General features: G+C 29.8%; 2 protein-coding genes across 9 annotated transcripts in view; one reads left to right on the top strand and one right to left on the bottom strand.

Moving 5' to 3' along the window:
• The window catches only part of LOC122522429 (tetraspanin-1), a 33479-nt gene extending 19833 nt beyond the window's left edge, over positions 1 to 13646 (top strand). For 2 of the 5 annotated variants that reach the window (XR_006305054.1, XR_006305055.1), the window contains exons 4-10: positions 7163 to 7291; positions 8621 to 8695; positions 9117 to 9224; positions 9315 to 9479; positions 9584 to 9725; positions 10931 to 11017; positions 12316 to 13646. Coding sequence is in view for 3 of the 5 variants with exons in the window: in XM_043643524.1 (XP_043499459.1) it covers positions 7163 to 7291; positions 8621 to 8695; positions 9117 to 9224; positions 9315 to 9479; positions 9584 to 9725; positions 10931 to 10965 (654 nt within the window). In the remaining 2 variants the exon portion in view is untranslated. Of the gene's footprint in view, positions 1 to 7162; positions 7292 to 8620; positions 8696 to 9116; positions 9225 to 9314; positions 9480 to 9583; positions 9726 to 9872; positions 10717 to 10930; positions 11101 to 12315 lie in introns of those variants that run through there. The other 3 variants (XM_043643525.1, XM_043643524.1, XM_043643523.1) reach the window with 3 other exon arrangements.
• A 1690-nt stretch (positions 13647 to 15336) lies between these two features.
• On the bottom strand, positions 15337 to 24447 carry LOC122522430 (mediator of RNA polymerase II transcription subunit 14). Of its 4 annotated transcripts, none has more exons than XM_043643529.1 (25): positions 24192 to 24447; positions 23452 to 23666; positions 23019 to 23151; positions 22760 to 22933; positions 22553 to 22678; positions 22277 to 22456; positions 21998 to 22191; positions 21728 to 21845; positions 21507 to 21648; positions 21219 to 21423; positions 20953 to 21112; positions 20662 to 20869; positions 19758 to 19933; positions 19432 to 19678; positions 19166 to 19309; positions 18922 to 19065; positions 18601 to 18773; positions 18327 to 18521; positions 17993 to 18250; positions 17634 to 17880; positions 17175 to 17545; positions 16897 to 17055; positions 16471 to 16740; positions 16063 to 16326; positions 15337 to 15939 (listed from the first exon to the last, which is right to left on the bottom strand). In XM_043643529.1, exons 2-25 carry the CDS (start codon positions 23598 to 23600, stop codon positions 15775 to 15777), a joined length of 4602 nt encoding a protein of 1533 aa, XP_043499464.1. In that variant the 5' UTR covers positions 23601 to 23666; positions 24192 to 24447; the 3' UTR covers positions 15337 to 15774. The 4 variants fall into 4 exon arrangements, with proteins under 4 accessions (XP_043499464.1, XP_043499461.1, XP_043499462.1 ...); XM_043643526.1 differs by having other exon boundaries at positions 19758 to 19966; XM_043643527.1 differs by lacking the exon at positions 24192 to 24447 and adding an exon at positions 23749 to 23788 and having other exon boundaries at positions 19758 to 19966.
• Between the last annotated feature and the right edge of the window lie 19 nt (positions 24448 to 24466).

Here is a 24466-nt window from a genome sequence, read left to right on the forward strand (position 1 = left end):
ATGTGTACGAAACCGTACACTCTTTATAACGCTTTTCACTATACGTCTTTCCAATACCTTATTAGACTTTTAAATTAGAGGGTAGAAGAAGGAAGAAGAAGAAGAATTGCTCGTAGGAACGTCAAAACGTCACTATCAACTAACGTAAAATGCACAATAGACGTTCCTTCATTTCTATAGTACAAATAAAGTCTTATCACACATTGATCATCGATAAAATCTGCATAATATTATGCACGTATGGTGTTGTAATATTTGCACGATCAATATTTCAAATACTTGCTATTTTCAAATCAATTGACATTTTTCGTCCTGCTTTTTTCTAAATTATTTATCGGAAACTAAACAAAAATACTGAACTTTAGATTAAAATTTCAAGATTAATTCGAAGTTGATATTTATCGCAAAAAGAAAAAGGATTATAAGAAAATTTTCCATTTGTTCCATCTGAATCGATAACGATGCGTGTCAAAGAGAATTTCTTTTCTCGCTTTCATCGTTTTGTTGTCGGTAGAGGTGCAAAATGACCTTAGAAATTTCAAGGACAAAATCGAAACTTAAGATAACGGTACGTGTTTATTGGGTTGGTCAATAAATAACGGAATTTTTAATCTAAAAATGATTTTTGTCGTTTATTAGGATATAAAATATTAAAAGTCTTTCGATAAGCAAAATATTCTATATAGTACTCCATATATTATTTATTTAAATATAAAATACTAAAAATTAAAAAGAAATATTCTAATGTTATTGATTGAAATATAAACTATTATAAATGTCAATATCATTTATTGATAACCAATCCAATGCACGCATACATACAATGTGTTGATATATGTGTATTTATAGTATGCTGCACGCGGTTTTGCTCGAAAGATGAGATTAACCGATGTACCAGAGAAGTTGACAAGCATGAATGTAACGCAATTTGTCCGATTATCTCAACCAGTCATTCTAAGAAACTGAAGGAACGACGGCACCTGGGTTGTCTTGTCTTGTGTGCACCTCTCCAACGAAAAATACCGGTTCGCAAACGAGTTTCGCTATCTTACACCTTTTTGGTGTGAGAACGAGAAGTAGGAGTAGGAGAGAAAGGGAGGGGAGTGTTTATAAAGAATCTTGGCGATTCTTAAATCGAGAAAGGCCCATTCTTAATCTAAATTTTATTCGTCCTTTCACCAAGAACGTTTCTATTCTCTCGAACACGAAAAGTCCACTGTTCTGTAATCGTAAGTAAAGAAAAAGAATAGTCCGAAATGAATCGTATTAATAAAAGTAACGTAAAACTTCCTTTTGGAGGAGGATTCATTCTATACTCTTTTAATTCGAACATGATAGTTAAATGATTACAAAGGATTTGAATTCGTTCCCCCATCACGATCGTGACTTCAAAGTAAATTTGTTAGAATTGAAAGAGACAGAGAAAAATAGGTTTGGAATAGTCGAACTGGTGCATGCAAAAACTTAATACGTGTTATTTTAATTTTTACTTATTTCTTTTTTTCGTGAATATTTTGTAAAATAAATGATCAATATAATATTTCGTTCGGTATAAAAAAATAATTTACCAGTAATTTAAATAGATGATCAGTATTTATATAATAGTAGGGGTAGAATTGTGTCAGGGCTTTGCTATGGTTACATATTGTTATAGAATTTATACTGCTATTTTATTATAATTAGTAACCCAATAAATAGATATCTTTAGAATGTATTACAAATTTTCCTAATTATTATAATTATCCACAAAACAAAATGAAAAACTATTTTTAAGCATGGTTAGCAAGAAAAACTTTATAAAGTCAATATATTTTAGAAGATTATTTTTCTCTCGCATTAAATTGTTGCATGCATCCAAAGATATGATTAAGTAAAAGATTATACATCCTTTTGTTATTTGTTATTTCACATGTGCTAACGAGTTAAGTAGGTCATTTTGTTGGCTTTCTTTTCACCCCTTCACCTACAATCCTTTTTAAGAAAATTACAAGTGTTAAAGATATTGAGAGACAGACAGAGAGAAATACGTGATTCATTAACGTCATTTTGTGAAACGAGCGAAAGAGTACATCTAATTAGCATATTCTTGGTATTAAGTCAATTTGAGGAAAAATATTAAGGCCATATACGTGCGTACTCTTACCGTTAAGATTCTCAGCTAACACGATACGTTAAGAATGAGGAAAGGGTTTTAGACGACGTTTAATGAGGTCCTTTTCTGTGCAAACTCTAGAGAAAAAGAAGACAATAAAAAAAAAGAAACATAAGAAGCACTTACAACGAAGACTGACCTAATTTTATGTTAGAACAATAGGACGATTTCTTCAATAACTTATGAGATCCCGTGTCAGACATTTTGTCTTTTCTTTTTTTGTATCTTTACAATCTTAATCTATTTTTTTTTTTATTAATTACTTAAAGCTATTTGTTAAATTAAACGTATCATGATAGTTTTTTAATTATATGTAAAAGGCACCTATGTTGATATTAATGAATGCAATACATTAACATAATTGTAGATACTTTTAACACATTTGAACGTGTATATATATATTATTAGATTTTAGAAAACGTTGCGTACTAAGCACGACCTTCGTACTTGCACGATTTATCTCGACTTACTTCTTACTACTGTTAGAAGCAAGAGGGTATTACACGCACAAAGAGATGACTGTAATTTAATCATTCTCGTGGTCATCTACTAGAACATCACGCGCAACTAGAATAATTAAAACCGACTACTTTTCCAACCAGAGATCCAAAGTTAACGAATAAAAAAATAACTCACGTGTATCTAACGTTGTATATGTATATGAAAGAAAATGACTACACGCGAATAAGAATTTATATTATCTTCCAAGTGTAAGAAAGAAAGGGAAAAAAAAGAAAACTTTCACAAAACTTACTGTTGGGAACAAAATAATTAAAAAATTATCTTCTGTTTTAGATCAAAAGTTGTAATCTGTAGAAACAAAAGAGGGGCGTAGGGTAGGATAAAAAAAAATATTCAAGCGGTGTTAAATGCGTGGAATCTAATATCTAATATCCTTAGTTTAGAGATCGGAGGGTCGCACGCGAATCGCCGGATATCCGTCACGCCGTAACGCGTCCAATGGCGTTTGGCGTCGCGTGGCTACTTAAAAATACATTATGAGAAAATTTTTAAAAAGGTTCTAATATACTAAACTTTGTATTTCAAATCTGTGAATGTATGTAAGAAAACAAAAAAGTACTTAACAGGTAACATTGTTTTTTATTGTTTTACATTTTATTCTTAACATGACAATAAATTTGTACATATGCATGCGAAAAAAAAAGTACTCTTTAAGTGATATATTAAATTTTTCCATGCTATTATAGAAATTTATATGGTAGAAAATAAATGCAAGTTATCTATGGGGTATATAGATATATATGTATAATGAACGAAGTAAAGGAAGATAAATTTAGTCTCTATCCTCTGGCGTACTTTTATGAAAACGTTATTTCTCTTTTCACCCTTTCGCTGACTGTTTTAAAAAGTGTAACATATATGTGTATATGCATACAAGATGGATGGATGCACCGTGAAAATGTATACATATACGTCGCATTTTACGAAGTGGAACGCGTCTTTGTTTCGTACCACATTCCATCGTTCGTAAAACGGCACGTAGAATTGGAAGAAGCACATTATGCATCTGGGAATTGGGAGCATCGTGTTCCTACATTCAAGTTTTTCGCATGCTTATTCATCGTATTCGTCGTCGCAGTCGTCGTTGTCGTTTTATTGTACCGTACCATACTGTCGTATAAATGAACTCGATTTTCATATATATCCACCACATATATATGTGTAATGTCGATGTGAAGCATCTGCTAGCACTTTTTTACGTAACAACTTCTCTTTCCGGTTTTCCTAAGAAGATTCATATATATATATATATATATGTATCTGGGGACGGGGGAGATATCAAAAAATAGTAAAAATCATTGTTCGTGACATAAACATTCGTGCGACAAGATTTTTCCAATGTATGAATGGCACGTTGCCATTTGTTTATTAAGAAAATGATAACAGAGTGGAAAAAGAAAAAAATCATATGTTACAGCAACAAAAATGAATCGTCCATTACCTAAGAACGTTAAACCGAGTTTAATAATTGAAAGATCGTTTCTCAGGTCATAGGTTAATTGGACATTCGGTCGAAAATGAACTTTATCAACGGAATATTGTGAGCTAACAACACACACACAGAGTACTCGTTGAGAGAATTTATTCGCAACGCGGACGAGGAGAGGGATGGCAAATAAAAATGGTGGCTAAGAGAGACGACATGACTATGACGACGAGGACGACGATGAGAGGAGTCGTAATTATCGGTACTTCGAAGTTGATGAGATGATTGGTTGTCACATTATGCCACGATGCGTGGGAGGATCAGAGTGCCCCTGCACTGAGGATCGCAACACATACTGGGGCCAAAGCCCTCCATCGTGCTTACTTTTTTTTCTTTTTTTTTTATTAGTTTTTTTTTTCTTTTGAAGTCCGCAACAGAGTGCTCTCTTCGATGTTTGATGTTCGGTGGCACGAACATAATTTTTTATATATATATATGTATATATTCGGATCGTTTCAGAAGTTATTTGCTTTTTCTTAGTAATTTTTACGTGAATAATGCTTTTTTTTATTTTATTTTACTAAATAACATATGATTCAGTCTGTTCAAATATGAAAATAAAAAATATTCTTCATGTTAAATTATTAAGAAAATCGAATACAGATGATGGTCCACACAATTTGATTTAAATAATAAATAAAATAATATTTATAATTTTTTAATCCTCGTAAGATTATAAAAGGAAGAAAAATTCGCAATAACAATTAAGAATATTAATTTCAAATGTAAAACCTATTCGTGGCACGTTCAGTGTTAAATATCATTGTCCTTATGTTAAACGCGTTAGAACAAAGTGTTGGAAAACTTTCTACGCTTAGATATTACGTGCAAATAGACCCAGATTCTTAGCAGTGATTGTTAACAAGACGTCAATAGAAGATTCGGTCTAATGCAATTAAAAATGTCGGACAATTAAAGCACTTAATCGCACGTTCCATTTATAATAGAAGAATAAAAAGATATACAGCGCTTTCCTCGTCCACGTGCATTTTCTTTAACGCTCGACGCCAAGATGAATTTTCAATGCGACATGTGTATATAAAGAGTATACTTACATGCATACATATATGTACTTAAGTAGAAAGTACCGATGTGAATTTTTGTGCCTTTCTTTTTTCTTTTTTCTTTGGCCATTCGCAGTGTCGAAAGATATACTCTAGTAAAGTGTTTTCCTTTTGAAAAGAACGTGTCGTTAGTACGATACACGGTGACGAACTCATGTGATCTAAAATACATACCTTCGTACTTACTTACAGATACTTATACATATACATATACATATATACACATAGGTATACATATGTCAAGTTTTATATTCTTGACGACTAGGTAGCAACCACGTCTCACCTTCATTATCGTTGAGAAAGATGCATCCAAGGGTGCATCTATTCATCGCATAGACGTAATTAGAAAAGCGTTGACGAGATTAGACTGTACTTCCGTGCTTCTCTTCATCTCTTCTCATCGCGATTTTCGTCCTTTTTTGCTTTTGCTTTTTTTTCTTCACTTTTTTTTTCTCCTTATGCCTCTTCCATAACTGTCGCGTCGCGTGATTACGAAACTTTGTTCGTATTCGTGACTCATCTCTAAGAATAAAAATAAAAGATAAGAAAGACAAAATGCGTATGCACAATAGATCGATACGATGACCATGCACGGAGAAAATAAAGGATTAATTAGAAATTATTACATAACTAAATAAAAGCTACGTAACGTTTTAAACGATCGTATTATTGTAATAAAAATAATGTAATTTTGATACTTTCCGTTCAATAATTCCAGTGAAATAACAGTTTTATGGATCCATGTACTGCAAGCAAATATTCAATACTAAAAGTATACTCTCATTGATCCTTTCATTCACATAATCCTGAATGGTATAATATCGCGGTAGTATGTAATTTAAAATGTTGCCACCTTATTCTCAATGTTTATTCCAATGATTAATGTAAATTACCAAAAATAACGATCTTACGACAGGTGTTCGACGTATTCTTCCTTATGCTAGTAGAATTAAACGGGACAACGTAGCCGATAAATACACAGGAGAATAGAAGTGGCTCCTCGTGTAAATTGTTATTGTCTCGTCTGCTGCTAAAATATGTAAATTTTATAGAAATTCTTGAAGAAATAACGGCGGGGTATGTTACTAAGTACTTGTTTCGATATAAGCTTGCTGCTGTTATTACCACTACAAAATTACACGGGAATAGATGAAGAAAATTATTCGCAGCTATGTAGACAGATTCCTAAGAGTAAAGTTGTTGTATCGAGCAACCCAAGGAACATGGGCCCAAGATGTCAACTATAAAATATTGAAAACGTTCACATGCCGCTAGATGAAATGTGTCTTATATCGTTCACATAAAGGAGGGACTATGTCGTCTATGTCTGCTACTGCTGTTGCTGCTATTGCTTCGTGAAACTCGATAGGGATCACATATGACAGGGATCGTTCGTATATAGCGACCTTATAAGTGTTCTCTAAGTGCCATTTGTGAACACCATTATGTCATCCTCTTACATACATCAAGTAGTATATATATATATACATGAGTCTTGTTGTAATAACAGACACAATACACTCCATTCGTACTGAATATCTTACAATAAGAAAAAAAAATTAGCAGAATATATTATATTAAATTAGGGGAAAAAGTTTCTTCATATTTTAATGCAAAAAACTTCTCCAAATGGTTTAAAACAATTTTATGATTAATGTTTAGTTTCTTACCGATATCACGACTGCTAATGCGCTGGTCTTGTTTAATATTATCCATGATTTCATTGACTTTTCCAATAATTGATCGACATGCAAAAAGCGAGGTGCATCTTTGACATCTAAAATTCTAGATTGAAAATAATAATAAATCAAAGTCTTACTATATAAATCTCAACTCGACTTGAACGTTTATTAACAAACGGAACACAAAAAACAATCGACTCAAATATAATGTATCACAAGATCCAAATAAAAATATAATTTATTTTATTTGTTACAGACAAAAACGGATACCGATGTTATAAGAATGATGTCCTATATCCTAATCATTGCCGGTGCCCTTACGTTCATTGTTAGCTTTTTAGGATATTGCGGTGCAATGTTCGAATCTAGATGTCTCCTCTGTGTCGTAAGTCCGTAATTCATTATTTGATTAAAATCATACATTTATACATCTATATGTTACGTTCAATGTGTTTAACGTAGGAAGTTGTATTATATTTTATTATTGACAGTCGAGAAACTGTTGGATCTATGATGAATAGGCTGAACTTGAGATATCTTAACACTACCGACTGCTAGCCTATTAATAGCCTTTTTTTTGCCGACGTTTACCGAACATAATTTATTAATCAGCTTTTTGTCGTTGACCGATAACTTATTAATCAGTTGACATGGCGATGAACAGTCATTATCATAACATGAACAATAATTTGTTATTAGAATCTTATTAGTATCTTATTAAAATTTATTACTAGAATCTGTTAGTAGAATCTGAGGCTGAGCGGTCAGTTGGACGTGCGTATGCTGTTGAAATTCTAGCAGTCGGTAAAATGAAGATCACGTTTTAATAATAATAATAATAATAAGCTTTATTATTAAATTAAATTACAACAAATCTGTTCGGTTACTAATTAGTTTAGTTTAATTTTAAGTTAAAATATTTCAGTTAATCAGTCATTTTGTGTGTCTGTGTGTGTGTGTTTTTGTGCATGAAGGGGCGCATTTGAATGAAATGCGGAAAACGTCCGAGGTAAAGCTTTCCGGTCTCATAAGTAAAAAAAATTGACAGCAACCTTCTTATCACTCATCAATACGAGGATCGAATACAAGTTGTCAAAGAAGCCAAAGATATGTTTAATGGTAAGAAGGGGAGAAGCTTCCCATACACTGCTGGTTTTTGGAATTGTTTGACCTTGTTAACATTGCTGGTAAGGTGAAACTAATCAAACGAATTACAGATGATCTTATAACAGCATGTCAGGGTCACAGGAATATAAGAAATGCAACTACAAATCCAAGTGTGTTTCAAAAAAGTGTGCGTGCAGAGCTACCTGTTAGCTCTGTAGTTCCAAATGCCTATAGCTTTTACCTTACTTTAATAAATAATCCTTATGATTAACTATAATTATAAATAACTGTATGTTGATTTTTATTAAGAGATTTATTGTCGCAATAAAAAACACATTTTTAATTTCCTTGTCAAAGCGATTCAATATACTGACCACCATCCTCTATAAGCATTCTGTATAATGACCGAACATTTTGTAGATTGACCGAAACTTGTTAAGGGTATTTTGTACAATATCTTTTCGAACAGGCATTCTATACGGTATCCGGACATTTTACAAAGCGCTTACGTTAAACACATTTTAACATATATATATATTAGATTCTATATTTATATTAGATAGATCGCAATCGATGCCGTTAAAAGAAATATCTTCTTTGATTGCAGTATGGCGTCCTTCTTTTATTGGTTTTGGTCCTGGAATGTGTGGTGGTTGGCCTTGCGTTTGGACTAAAAGGAGACGTGCGTATATATATATATATATATATGTGTATATGTAGAAAATGTCCATGATAGAAAACAGTTATATTTGCTTTAAGCGATTCCAATGTTGGACAGTTTGTTGAGTCGTGAAAGTTCTTTAAAGAAGATCTTTCTATTTTGAGTATTCTTTCGGTCGCTTTTGCATTTCATTGAAGATTTTTATTTATTTGATTAGTTATTATTAAAGATTTTTAATCAGTATTTATGATTGGGGTAGAATTGTGTCAATGTTACATACAAGAGATGCATACTTATATATTATTTTAAATATTTACCTAATAGTAGCTATTATTGAATCATGTTAATCCGTTAACTTTATATGATAGTTTATTACAGTGTAATAATGTACTTAAGAAAAAAAGCAACGATTACTAATGTTGAGATAACAATATAAATATAGGCGGAAAAGGGTACACAAAGTTTCTTGAAGTCGACAATCAAGTATTACGCAGCAAGCGTGGATCAGACCGAAACCGTGACAGTTGCGTGGGATGGTATTATGAGCCAGGTATTTATTTATATCGTTTCTTTTAAATGAATTCAAAAATGATAATGACATCTGTCAAAAATATATATATAATAATTCGATCGTATTTAGCTTCATTGTTGCGGTGTTGAAAGTTATTTGGATTTTCACGAAAGTACAAATTGGACGACAACCAACAAAGTGGTACCGGAATCTTGTTGCATAAAACAAAATGGTGAACTGCAGGATCGCTCGTGTCCTCTCAATCCTACGTCCACGAACTCTTATTATCAGAAGGTAAGCCCAATAATAAATACATAAATATTGAACAAATATTGATTATGATAATTTTAATCTAAGAGTAAAAAATAAATGAAAATAAATAATATTCTTATTCGTAGGGTTGTTACAAAGCGATACTAACGACGGTAGAAGAAAATGCCGCAATAGTTATAGGAGTAGCAGCTGGTTTAGTCCTGATCGAAGTCCTGGTTATTATAATGGCCTTATACCTGGCATGTGTCTACTGGCGTCCGCAACATGGTAGGCTCGATGTTTAAATCAGTTTTTCAATCGTTTTTAAAAAATGAAACAAACTTACTTACTTAATGTTCGTTGAATGACATCGGCCATGCGGAAGTGCAGTTCTATTGATTGCCGGTAAAACGTGATCAATTTAACGCTTTGCAGTTTATCGATGCGTAGAGCCGTCTGGCAAGGAGTAACTTCGGCAGCAGAACGTTAAGCTTTCCTTTTTCCTTTGAGGAGCTCTCATGATTGCCTCCTGTGTATATACATACATACATGGCTTTTGTTTTCCCCGTGCGGTGGTTGATACCGTCTACCATCGACTACCATCGTGTTACATCTTGCACCGCTGCTGTGTTGCAATGTGCATCGAATATATATATACATATATATACATGCATATATTTAATATGCAACGAAAATTCTCCGACTATCGCATGACGATGTATTTATCTTTGCTATATTGGTTGTTTCAATGTGAGAGAATAATATTAATATGATATATTTCTATCTATTATACATTAATGTATGCCAAAATTTTGATAGCGCGATTTTATGCATTTTTTAAATGAAATATTCAAATAGTATTTCTAAAATATTTTTACTCGAATCTCTATGTCTCTCTCTCTCTCTTTTTCTCTCTCACTCTCTATCATTCGCGATAGGGATAATAAATAGTCTTCGTACAGTTACTACTCGTGATATATAATATTTGTCAAGAGAATTTTATAAATAATTAATTTATATGAAATTTAATTCTACATGATGTAGAAATTTTGTCAATAACATTTAGCTGCTTTGAACGCCAACGTAGGGAACTTAAGTATTACGCGATTATTTTATATGTATTTTTTTAAATAAATAATATACTTTTATATAAAAGATAAAAAGAAAGAAAAGAAAAAAAAAACTATGTCAAAAAGAAATAATCTTAAATTGATGAACGTGACCATCCATTTTTTGCATGAAAACCATTTTTTATAAATAAAAAGCATTGCAACAATGATATTCCTTAAATCTATTTTTATGTGTGGGTATATAATATAATTAATAATAAATTGAGATGCTGCTATATATATATTATATTATATTATGCATCATGAATTAAACATTAACAAAAGTAAACAACAAAATTGCTCTGTGATTTTATATACATACTTACATTATGTATAGAGTATAATGCGGTAGTAAACATTTACAAAAAACAAACATTCTTTTAGCTTGCGTAGATGTGTCATCGAGACAAGCCTGGTGAGAGAAGTGGTGAGATGGGGATGTGATGGTTTGGTGGTGAAATTTGGTTTCAAGTAAGAAGTGGTGAAGATATTGATTGAACAATAGATTTTTTTCTTCTTCCATGCCTTCTTTATAAAAAGAAAACAATACCGAATCTGTTGCCAATTTTCTAATTCTTACTTATATGTTAATTATTTTTATATACTTATATTTTTTCTTAAGGCATGAGACATAGCTTTGCTTCATATCTTTGCATGATCATGCTATAATCAACTATACCAAAGTGGTGATAGAGGCTTGATTGCATTGATAAAATAATATAATCAGAGAAACTGACTATCTTCTTTGATATGCTTAGTCACATTTCAAGTTAATCACATCAATTAAATAATCATGCAATCATGCCTTGGGGTTTTCAGTTATGGTTCAAATGTAATTTAGTATTTTTCACTGAATACGTTATTATGTATCTCTTTTTGATATTTCTTAGCACAAATTACCAACTAACTCTCTAATGTAATATCTAATAATAATTTTTTATAACGAATAAGTATTACAAATAAAATTAACATCTTAATAATTGTGCATATAATTTCTAGACGTTTACGATACATTAGTTTACATAGTTGTTTTTAATAATTTTTTTGTTTTAATTAAAATATCATTTTTTATCGAAGATTATATTAAGTACAGCAAATATATGTAAATGCTAAACTACGTATTAAATAGAATATATTAGACAAACGAAAAAAAATATATATATTCTTTTTGGAATGATTAATATTATTTTTATTATTATAGTAGGTGATAGTTTTAATTGTAGTAAGAAAATAACAAAGGTTATACTGCCTATTTTTCTATCTATTAAAAAATGTTATATAATAATTCAACCAAAGTGGTCAAATTCAAATATATCTATTCAAATATATCTATTTGAAAAATAAATATATACTAATAAAAACCAATTTGTTTTCTATTGATAATTTGTGCTAATGTATCTATATTCTCTTTTAACCATATTATATAAATTATATGTACGTATACTATAAAAAGTTATAGATACTTAATGGGATCAGTAAAAAAACATTAAAAATGATTAAGAAAAATGTACACTTTAATCCATAGTGATCTGACAAAAAATTTGTGTTCAAATTTGCATAAAATAATATTTTTTCTATATCTGTCTTACCAGTTATATTAATAATTTCAAAAACTACATAATTGTATTTTTAGCGAAATGGGTATACGTACATAAAATTAATAATATTAATAATACTAAGTCAACGTAAATCTATTGAAGACAAAATATTGCACTTTCTACATACTAATAATAGTTCATACCGCACACTCTAAGCATTTTCGTTTCCAGTGTTAACTTGTTGGTGCTGCTGCTGACGAGGCATTAAGGGCATGGAACTGTTGAGTAGTGCCTCCTAGCAAACGCACGTTGAGCCATTAGAAGTCCTGTGCCTTGCTTGCTTGAAACGTTAGATACTAGCCAGATTTAGGCTAGTCAAAACGTCGGCCGACAGAAATGAATCCTGATTGTAGAATGACCACAGATATTCGTCAAATCAGACTTGACAGTGATGTAGGAGATTTATTACAATATGTTATTTTTTATATGCATCTAAAGCAAAAATAAATTCTAGCTTTATTTCGTGATAGAAAAACAAAAAAGAAAAGTCAAATATCGAAGGCGTATGATTTGTTGAGTTTAATGTAATTCACTTTAGAGACCTATATTGTAAAGTACAAATATTACTTCTTAAGATAGTACACATCTCTAAAAATCGATGTGTATAATATTTCTTTTTCCTTTTAAGTTTTTTCTCTATTTCTTTATCATTAAGAAACTCCTATATCACTGTAGATTATTATCATTTTATGATATGTTGTTAATTGTTTAATAATTATTAGTATACAAGCATTTAAAATCATTTATCAAAAAATATGGTATAATAACGTGTAATCGCAGCAGTATACTTCAGATTTTGTACATTCTATATTTGTGCTATTTGATATATCATCAATATGCACATGTATTTTAACTGTAATATTTTTTCTTTATCGGATGATATTGTTTCTTAAGCAAACAAACAAAAAAGTAAAAATTAATTTATGTATATGAGGATTTTAAGTGTATGTATCTAAAATGTGTAGCCTTTATTATGTTGCTTTGCCTACTTTGAGATTATTTCAAATGTTTATGTATTAAAGGAAAATGTTTAAGTGTACAGTAGTTCAGTTCATTGCATTTAGGCAGGTCTTATCATTTCATCTATACTAATTTTTCACTTCTAACAGTTCGAACTCGCGTTTCCAACAAATATACAAAAATATATAGTAATATTAAAAAATTATGGAAAACATTATAATCTATCTATGTAGTGCTTATGTCTCTATAGCTCCTGCCAAACTTTCATTAAAAAAAAAAAGAATAATAAATGTACATTTTATCTGAAAGGTAAGCACTTGGGAAAATAAAAAAATAGAAAGAAAATTATAGACACGCTATGTAGAAAACAACAATTAATAGATATTACTATCATTCACTTTCTGAATCGAAGGAAAGCAATTAACATACTTTGATGTATTTAAAAAGGTGTACGTTTCATTCTCAGAAATGTCTATAAATTAATATTATTATAGGGCAATGATCTGTATTAAATTAGTGAATAGTAGTACCTGGTAGAAAAATTAGAGAAAATTAGATATATAATATTTGATTTTATTTAAACATCTCATTTGATTCTAATACTTTTGACGAAAGTAAGTTACTACGTTCTTTATTTAAAAAAAAAAAAACAAATAAATAAAATAAAAGAAAGAAAAAATACAAGAAGAATATGCGTGGTCTTCTTATACTCGATATTACAATCTTCTTTTACATGTAATATATGTATATCTATATATTTAACAAAATCAATTACAAAAAAAGAATCGATTTAGAATTGTTTGAGGAAAAAATATCGAGTATAATAGGAGAACCATTTTTATGTTAATAAAAATCATACTATATACTATTAAAAGCTTTTGTTTTCATAACGTATAGCTGATTTTAAATAATTTAAAAGCACACATATTTCCTGCATGTGTAAACTATAAATATTTGTATTTATTTCTTACATACGTTTTTTCATTGTACTCTTGTTCAGTCTCTTTTTTATGTAAAAAAGAAAATATATTACCACTTTGTTTCTTTTTTTTTTCTTTTTTACACATTAGATTTAATAATTTATAGTCTCAGAATACGATATAATAAAATTTATCTTTTTCTTTTCTATATCAAGGAAAAGAAACCAAAACTTAATAAGATAAATACTTAAAATGAGTGTTGGATATTACATTACTTGATATAGAATTATATCGATACATTTATCAAATTAAAATAATAATTATTATGTATAAATATCTTAAATATTTATATATATAAAAATAAAAGAATCTAAGCGTAAAGAAAAAAATTTCTGGTCTTAACGTAGTAAATAAAATCTGAATATTAGTGTTTTTGTTAAATGCGCCACAATTTATACTTATATACATTTTTTAATACATACTAATTTTTTGATTCTTTTTTAAAGGCATATTGAAAAAAAACCTTGATTATAACTTAACAAAATAAGTAGAAATCTACACTTATATGATGAGATACATTGAACAAATTTTTTATACTGAGACTGATACCTGATATCTAAAAGTGTATATATATATATAATATTTAAAAAGCAGTAACGCATAAATGTATTATCTTGTGCGTAATTATAAAATGATATCTTATTAATACTATATTGTTATGTGCAATTATAATAAAATGATTGATTTATCAAATGTAATAAACTTTTTTGTAAAAAAAAATAATGTATACATAATATTAAAATAAAACAATTTTTATATCATTTATAAAAGTAAAATACAAATATTCAGTTGACCAAAAAGTAATAGTATGTGAAGTTATTATACTTTTTCAGTACATGTGGCATTTCTAATTTTGAATAAATTTCATATTACAATATGTTTCATATCGTTCACAGAATTAAAAACTAGATGAAATATTATTAATATCTGTAAAACGAATTGGAAATAAATAGAAAGATATAAGACTACTTCAAATTACACCATTATTGTACTTAGTGTCTTTTATTTACAAACACCTCGTATTATTTACTCGCATTATTTACACTTATCTTTTTTTATAGCATGAGTAAAAAATACAAAAGATGCATATTATAATAATTAATTTATATTTTAAGACACTTGTATTGGTCTAATTTTTAGAAATAGTATTATTACATAAAATATAACAAATATTAATATAAACATATCTTTCCTAAGAAACATTTGTGTCTATTTATATAATCATTGTTTTCTTATTAATTAATAAGTGTACTTCGTTATAATGCAGTTTAATATGATACACTACTTTATACATTTATGTTATATTGCTGATGTCATGTCAATTTTCATTAATTTTAATTATTCTCAACCACTTATTTTAATGAATGGACAATAGATGTATCAAATTTTATTAAATTATTATTTGATTTTATAGAATGTTCTATTATTGTTGTCAACAATTAACAAAATATTAAACATACCTGATTAATGGCCAGTGTTTAATAAATTTTTTTAAATAAATTGGCTCTCCTAAAACTCTCCAAGAATGTTTGATCTTAGTGGCTTAAATACATAAATCTCTTTATCTCTATTTTTTAACGAGTAAAATTTGTTATAATAGAATAATTAATAATCGACAATGAAGATACTTTTAATTTATCCATGAGGTAGGATTAGATAAACAAACGAGATTAGGAGAGTATAGTAAATCCTATTGCGAGGGTCCACTCATCATCCCCATAGGTGGCATACCTTGAATACCATATGGTCCTTGCGGTGGTCCTTGTGTTCCAGCCATTGGAGAATGTAACTGCATCGCTGGACTTTGTATTTGTTGGTTTGAAGTTACTTGACCTCCAGCTGGAGATGCAACTACCTGTTATATAAGATTAATTAAATGCATATACTACAGTTACATTAATTAAGAGTGAAACAATGGCCAACCATTCTAAGCAATTAGACCACGAGTGCAATCTTCTCTTCAGATTATTATACATACCTGTGGTATAACTGGAGGTTCAGAAGGAAGCGTCAAATTTGTTAAAAGATCTCTTACAGCTGGGAACAAGGAGCACTCTGATTGATTGGCTCCGTATTCAGCAAATCTTTTTAGTTGTAACGACGCTGACGCAGTTGCAGAAGCTGGACTGGGATCTCTTTTCTCAGCTAACTGAGTTAAATTAGTACTTACATCGTACACAAGTGGTAATACAAGATATGGCGTTTCTCCTTGATATGTCATACCTAATCTTGTTATTTGTAACTAAAATGAAAAATTATCTTTTCATTATGTAGATTTCTCGATAATTGGAATTTATGAATTAATTAATGATAAAATATAATAAGAGTGTTTATTAAATGATTATCGTTCTGTATATTTGTGACATTAATAGACAAATATACTCACGAAAAATAGAATTTTATTTCTGCAAACAAGTACTGCTGCCATACCAATTGGCACAATTGGTGTTGCAGATGGTGGAATACGTAAACACCATTGTACACCCCATTTTAATTGTTGTTGTTGCGCAAGACCAGGTATAAGATCTAATTTCATTATTTGAACAAAATCTTTTAAAACGTTGAAAGGAACATTGAGCATCCTGCCGAATCCAGATATTGTATTTGGTTTATAGGGTGGAACAGCAACCCGTGTATCAAAGAATTTTTCTATAATCTGCAGAAAATTAAATAAATTTATGATTTAACCATTTAAATGTATTAACTGTATTAATCTTAGAGTGTGTAAGTTCAAATATAGTCTACCCAAGTTGAACTTAGCACAAAAACTTGTGCAGACAATATATACAATTTCCACTAGGATTAATCTTACTTGTAATTCCTCGGAAGTCCATTGATCTTTGTGTTCTGGAAGCGGTTGTACTTTTATATGAAGAGATTGAAGATGTTGTGGATTTAATCCAACTCTACATTGTAAACTTTCTACCTTAAAGTGTACAACGCCTGGTTCCGTGATGTTGATGCTAGTTAACTGAAATTATGATACATATATTCAATTTATTCACATTTTCTTACTTTATAAAAATTAATAAATCATAAACATAGACAATTTTTAAATAAATTAAATAATAATTAATTTGTAATTCTTACGCATTCGTCTTTTTGAATAAAACGTGTTAACTGTCTCCTCATATAAATACAGCCTAAAAATCTTTCGAGTGGTGATAAATCTGGTCCAGGTAATCCAGAAGGATGAGGGGAAGGACAACAAAGTAACTCCAATGCTTCATGAGTTAGAAGAGTTGGTACAGCACCGGCCCATGATCTTTGAGGTAATACTCTAGATATATGACTTCCACTTTTATGATCTGTTGCTTGAGGACTGTGTAAGGCTGCGTGACCAGGACTTTGACCGGGTCTTACTGGAGATGGTCGAGGAACACTTGGTGACCCTGGCCAATTTGAAGCAGCAGGAGAGGCCATACTTTGTGAAGAAGGAAATGGACTACCATCGATATGACCTAATATAAAACAATATATAAAGTTTAATTTCTAAAATATTTATATTAATTTAGCACAATTTAGCACAATCTGTTAGAAAATGTGTACCTGTTTGCATAAACGAACCCGCAGGTGAGTGTCCTACTGGCACATTATTACAAGGCCCTGGAGAAGATGTTGGCATAAGTCCAACAGGGCTTGATACATGCATTGGATTTAAGGGACTGTTGGCAACAAGACTTGAGCCAGGTGATGGATGTGGTAACATATTTGGTGTATTAGGAGGTAGTGAAGGTGGTGACGCTAAATTAAACGAAGTTGCTGGACTACTACCAAAACTTTGATGTTGACTGGCCTAAAATTACGAATAACATAATTTTAAACTATAATAGAATAACTATTATAGTTTATTATATCAATAAAAATCTACATATTTGCTTATTGATATCGCAATAAAAAAAAAATACCTGAGATATATTCGCAGTATGCGGACTAGCTGGAGTATGTGGATTACTACCAGACGGTGGAGTTAAAGGTGGATGAAACCTTAAACCATCTCGTTGTTGAGCCGGAGATTGGGGACCACTTCTATGATGACCTAAAAATCCAACTCCACTTCCTCCTCCATCGCTATCCATAGTAACTGGCGATGGTGGATTGTCATCTTCTGATTGTGATCTTCTTCTAAAAAGTGCACTCTCATCCACGTATTTAGAAAGAAATGCCTATTAAAATAATAATAATATAATTAATGAATATATCATCCAAAGAAATAATTGATATCTAGATTGAATCTATTACCTTAAGACCTTGCATAGGTGTAAATTCATTAACAATATAACTTCTATCAAAACAACTATATGCACCGTCACGCAAACTAACAAGTCCATTACCCCTCATTCTTAATTCCAAACAATATAATCCTTGGTATGCTATTCTCACCATTGTCACACATTGTGGCATTATTGTAAATGTTTGTACTGGTACTTGTGGCCTCTATAAAATGAAAAAATAACATTTTAATATAATTTTACAATTGTAAAAAAATATTAATTATTGAATAGGTAAGACTTACGGAATTATATACACAAAGTTGAGGAATAGTTGGTAATTTACTAATTGATGTAAGTGGCTGTATAGTTTCATGAAGTATAATAATTAACTGAGCTAAATTTCTATATCTATTCAAATGTGCTTCAAGTTGCTCCTTCATAATAGAATGAGCATTGGCAACTGTATTTGTTGGACCTGCAAAATATATAAATTACTATAATTAGATATGAATCATATTTTATTTAATCCATCAATTTGAATACTATGTAATATAAAAATAATTAAAAATAAAACTTGGATAATATAGAGAAACTAGAATTTATTATTATAATAATAAATTTACTTTTCCCAAATATTAATTTAAATGCTTTGTCATCAGTATTCCAATAAACAGTTACAGTTGCTCCCCGGTTAGGACCATATGCGAGGGTTAATTTACTATAACTATATGATTTAACTGTGACCAAATTTCGTAAATTATATTTTTCTAAAAAAGAAAAATATTAAATAAATATTATATGTATTACCAATAAATATCATGTACGCACATTTTCATGCAGATATTTATATTACTTCACATAACTTACCGATTTTAAAATATTCAGCTAAATCTTGAACAATCGAATACAAGTGAACAATTTGTGCCCAATCATTCAACAATGAATCAACTGTACGTGACACATTGTCCGCCGTTAACGTGTCATATGAAAAATATATTGGTCTGCGTAGACCTAAAATAAAAATATTTATAAATATTATCAAAAAATACAATTATTTGTATAAGATCTCTTAGAGAAAAATGAATCATCAAATAATTATATTTCTTTACTCTATACATTGTAATAAACAATACCTTGTTCCTTAGTATGATTACTAGTAAGAGGACTGCTGTAAAATACAAATTCAGCCATCCATGACTTTCCTATCCCCTTTCCATGAACTCTAATAGAAACACTGAGAAGTCTTTTTAAGAGAGAAAGCCATGCACTGCTTGTTGCAATATTTGGTGATGGAGGAGGTAACTGTACAAGTTTCAACACTAAAGCAGTGGCATTTGCTTCTACTTGAAGTCCTTGATGTGCTATCTCCCGTCTAGTAAGCTATAGACATTTTTATAATATTATTTATTTTAATTACTCTTTGACTAACTGATAAATAATAAAAAGTATTATATTTTACCTCTTGAGACAAATTTACAAATGGTATTCTTTCGTCACACAAAGCTACAACGTGGGCCAATTCGGGAATAAAATATGCTGGATGTTTAGATCTTCTGTTCTGTGCTATACCCACCGCATCGGTTCTTCCTCCAGGACCCGTGCTTCTACGCTTGTTGCTCATAGGCTCGGTTGCTTCTGTAATGCACCCCCCATCTTGATCATTACTCCCTAAAAAATCCTCCCATTAATCCCCCTAAAGTAGTAAGATGCCAACATCACATTCATTGTTGCCAGATGTTAATACTTGTAATTACAACACGTAAATAAAGATTAGTAAAATATTTTAGATATATTAGTCATTATTTAGGAAGTAATTAGCAACAGAAAATATCATTATTAAAGATCTTACTTTCAACGATAAATCTTATGTGCATAAAGAAATATGTATGCTAAAAATAACAGAACCTAATGAACAGTTATACTTTAAGTCTTCCAGTCTAACACTGATGCTGGTTGCTTACATTTCTAAGAGTTCCACCAGGAAAAAGAGAAAATATATGACGAAGCAAAATAACGTAGCTAACTACTAAAGTTAAAAGGGTAAAACAATAAGACTGTTTTAGTAATGATCAATAAATCAATACATTGATGTTAGCTAAATATCTGCTAAATAATACTTTTCCCATATTATCAACATACCTGTACTTCTGGCAATAACAGATTTTGAAATATTTCATATCATGCATAATTTTACCAGTTAGATAATACACACGTATGTTATATGAGGTAAAAAAATTATGAAAAATATTATATATACATAGCAACTTATAATAATGTAATAGATGTTAACATTTTGACATGCTTACTATGTAGTTAATATATGATGTATATTTTTTTTTTAATTTAATTACATGTATACTTACCACTATCAACACTAGTGAATGGCCCATGAGTAATTACAAATGTATCGAACTCGATAAGAGTTTGAACTTTTAAATACATTTTAGGAATTTCTGTTTCTATACTATCATCGTGTGGATCGTCTTCAATGGAACTATGTTTGACTACTGCAAGATAAAATGTACATTCAATCTCGCATGGAGAATTTTCTTTTTCCTTAAATGCCACAATCTAAAATAAAATAAGCATTTTAAATATAACTATTTTTCTTATTTTTAATTATGTTATTAGAAATTATGTGACTCTATACATACCAAAATAACCGATGGATGTCTGTGTAATTGAACGAACATACGATGTCTACTAATTTTGGACAGTGGGTGTTCTGGATGATGCAATACTGGTAAACGCTCAGAAGATGTGGCAGGTAGATGTTGTAATGTTTTTTCACATCTTCTTTGCGTAATCCAAAACCTACAATAACAAAGTTTATAATACATCGAAGTTAGATACTTCCGTTTAAGAAAATACAATATTTATTGATATCAATAATGTATATCAGTAATGCATAAAGTTTTACCGTAATTCTGATATAAGCGTTGGAAGTTTAGAATGATCGCCATTCAATGCAGCAGTTAATTCAGGCACTAAAGGTGCATCATATTGAGGTACATGGCATTGAAGCATGCCCGTATGAGTATCTACAGTAACTAAAAGAAGTTCTGCTCTTAAACATGGCTGTAATACTGGCACTGATAAAATAGCAGGGGATCCTGCTAATGTACCTGTAATGATGCATAATGTATGTAAAGAAATAATCTTATATTATCAGCTTGTTGAGTATCTTCTCTTTCATATATATACTTACATTCAACATCTTTCAACATCGCTTGCAGTTCTTGTTTTAATTCAGAAAGACGACTTCTTGTTCGTATATATATAGTGTGCACAAGTAAACACTCCATCGACAACTGATCCGATCTTATAGCTCTATCTGCTATTTCACTTTCCTAATTGATCATAAAGAATATAATAAATGAAAAAATTATAATAGCTTATACTATAAAGTTATAATAATTTGTTATTAACTTTGCTTCCTAACGATGGTACATGCACCACAGCAAGAGGTCTTGCAGGATCATGTTGATCAACCTGTACAGTTAATCTGTACCCAAGTTCTGATCTAGGATCTTTACTAGTTAATTCTCTGAAATTTTATTGATATTAGTATTATATAATACATATAACTGTTCAACTAAGACTATCTTATAACGAAATCTATACTACGCCAAAAAGTAATAAAAAATATTTGGAACTAAATTAAGATCAAAATGAAACTGTTTTATATTAAGTACATACCTCCAATAAGATATAGATAAACATTTCCCAGGTGTATATTCATCTACATGTATATGTTCATCCAATCTATCACGAATTAATCTCAATGTTTGAGAATAAAGTACTTCTAATTGTAGCGATTGACAAAAATAATGAAGTATATGGTATACTTCGGACAATGGATTAGAACTTTCTGCTAATCTAGATTGCACAACCTTTTGTAAAAAAAGAAATGTAACATATAATGTAATTATAATATATTATTTATAAAAAATAAAGAATAATGTTATAATTATTCACCTGATGAACATATCGCGTTTGTAAAGAATGTACCAATGCTTTTCCATCACCTGTTTCTCTATCGGAAACTAAAATTTCCAATTCCAGTAATCTCCATGGTACCGCTGGGCCATCTCCCATAACAGTAAGGGAGACAGAAAATTCTTGTTCTACTAAAAATGTAACCCTACCAGCCTCAATCTATACAATAACAAAAAGAAGAAAATAAATTAAAAAAAAATAGTTTAAAATTCAAACCGATATTCCTAAATGAGAAATTAATTTTTATAAACGTACCTTCAAATTACGCATTTGTGGAAGCAAATTTCCGGTAACTAGTCTGTGTTGTATTACTTGATTTAATCTTTGTAAAGTACTTCTTTTCTCTGCCGGAGTAATAGGATCTGGAGGTACTATTCGTTCCTGTAAAAATAAAACTTAAGTAATCGGCCGCTAATTACTAATTTGTATTCGTTGAAATTATTAAATATTATATGTACATACTCTGATACAAGCTGGTAAACGACCGTATGTTCCAGTAGTAAGAACCTCTACTGCTGCAGGAATATGAAAATTAGGTAATCTAGCATGTACGAGTGTTTTACGAGCCATTCTTGCGAGCATGTCAGCAGTATCAACAAATAGTAAAGATTGTTTATCTAAAAATGCCATAATATGCTGTAACATATAAAGACACATTTTATATTTACATCAATTAATTAAAAATAATCAATAGGATATATATATAAGCATGTCTACTTACAGCTGATTTATCCACTTTAGATGCACTGTTGGCCCACTTTACTAATGCTAGTAAACGGACATATAATTGTCTCGTTCTAGCAGAAAAATTATAAATTTCAATCTTACGTTCCATATCAGTCTTACGAGGCAATCTATATGAATGAGTAATGCATTATTGTTTCTATCATTTAAATTCGTAATATTATTAAGTAAAATATTTGCGAATGGTTATTAAACTAATTAAGTATATATTCAAGATATCCTGTAACTGGTACATGTGTAGTCGACAAATTTTTAAATTTATTTTTCTCTAAAACAAAACTTTATATTAAAACATTATATTCTACATTTTCGACTTAGTTTTCCACATAGAATCATTCCCTGCTTGCTTGTGTCACCAGTTATAGGATATCCTGAATATGTATATCTATTATATATATATATATACTCACAATTCTGCTAGAACAGTAAGTTCATGATAAGTACGTTGTATAATAAAGTCTATTAGCAGTCCAAGATTAATAGAACCACCACGATTACCCTCCTGGGGTATATTATTTGTTACAGGTGTTTGATGCCCTTCTAACGGTACCGGTGCCATTTTTATTTTTTATTATAAACAATATAATGTCTTCTTTCGATCTTGAAAAGGATAACATGAAAATATCTAACAACAAATAAGTATTAAACAATAAGTTACATTGTGTAATAATATTAGAATATAAATTAGAAATAAGTACTGAACTTACGAATCAAATATATTTTTTGTTTACATGTAATTATAAATGAATAATTTAAAATCACGAAGCTGCAATGTTATAAATACTTTTTATATCATCAAACCAGAAAAGTCAACTGAAATAATAAAATTATATTTAATATGATCACTGTGTGAAAAATACATTATATTAAAATCTAAACGTCAGACTTTTAAATATTGAATAAAAAAATATATACCCTTACAAATGATCAATAATATGATATTCAGAACATGTTTTAATTTTTATAATAATCAAATTATCGAGTTAAACAAGTACGTAATAATAAATTTATAAATATAAAACAAATGTACAAAATTTTATTTAAAAGAAACAAATAAAACTGAAGTAAAATAATAAATTGTATTTTCTAACGTTATCAAATAAACAGTAGTATAAATTGCTAAGTAAAAAATAAAATGCAAATAACCTACTTCTAATCAAACAACATTATTTTCTTCCAGCATGTTTGCTACTTCAGCACGACGCATTAGAAACTGATTTCAACCATGTTTATACCCAAGAAGTCATACCAACTTGTAAGAAATTGAAAAATCTGTTTCAGATGTTACGCACAATTATTACAGGGAAATTAGACATAGATAATCATATTTATAACGTCCAATAGAAAACAGTAATTTCAACTAATTTTTTGAAAATATCTTCTACCAAATTAACGCTTAGAAACTCAATTAATGAAGTAAAATTA

The sequence above is a fragment of the Polistes fuscatus genome, unplaced genomic scaffold (assembly GCF_010416935.1).
Source record: "Polistes fuscatus isolate 324 unplaced genomic scaffold, CU_Pfus_HIC Scaffold5, whole genome shotgun sequence".
Classification (NCBI taxonomy): Eukaryota; Metazoa; Arthropoda; class Insecta; order Hymenoptera; family Vespidae; genus Polistes; species Polistes fuscatus.

What these genes read in the sequence shown, in the direction of transcription:
- LOC122522430 (XM_043643526.1), bottom strand. Translation starts at nt 23,600, where the DNA reads ATGGCACCGGTACCGTTAGAAGGGCATCAAACACCTGTAACAAATAAT. An exon ending in CACAAATGCGTAATTTGAAG is followed by an intron (nt 22,457 to 22,552) that starts GTACGTTTATAA and finishes GTTATTGTATAG; the next exon opens with ATTGAGGCTGGTAGGGTTAC. An exon ending in TAATCATACTAAGGAACAAG is followed by an intron (nt 19,310 to 19,431) that starts GTATTGTTTATT and finishes TTTTTATTTTAG; the next exon opens with GTCTACGCAGACCAATATAT.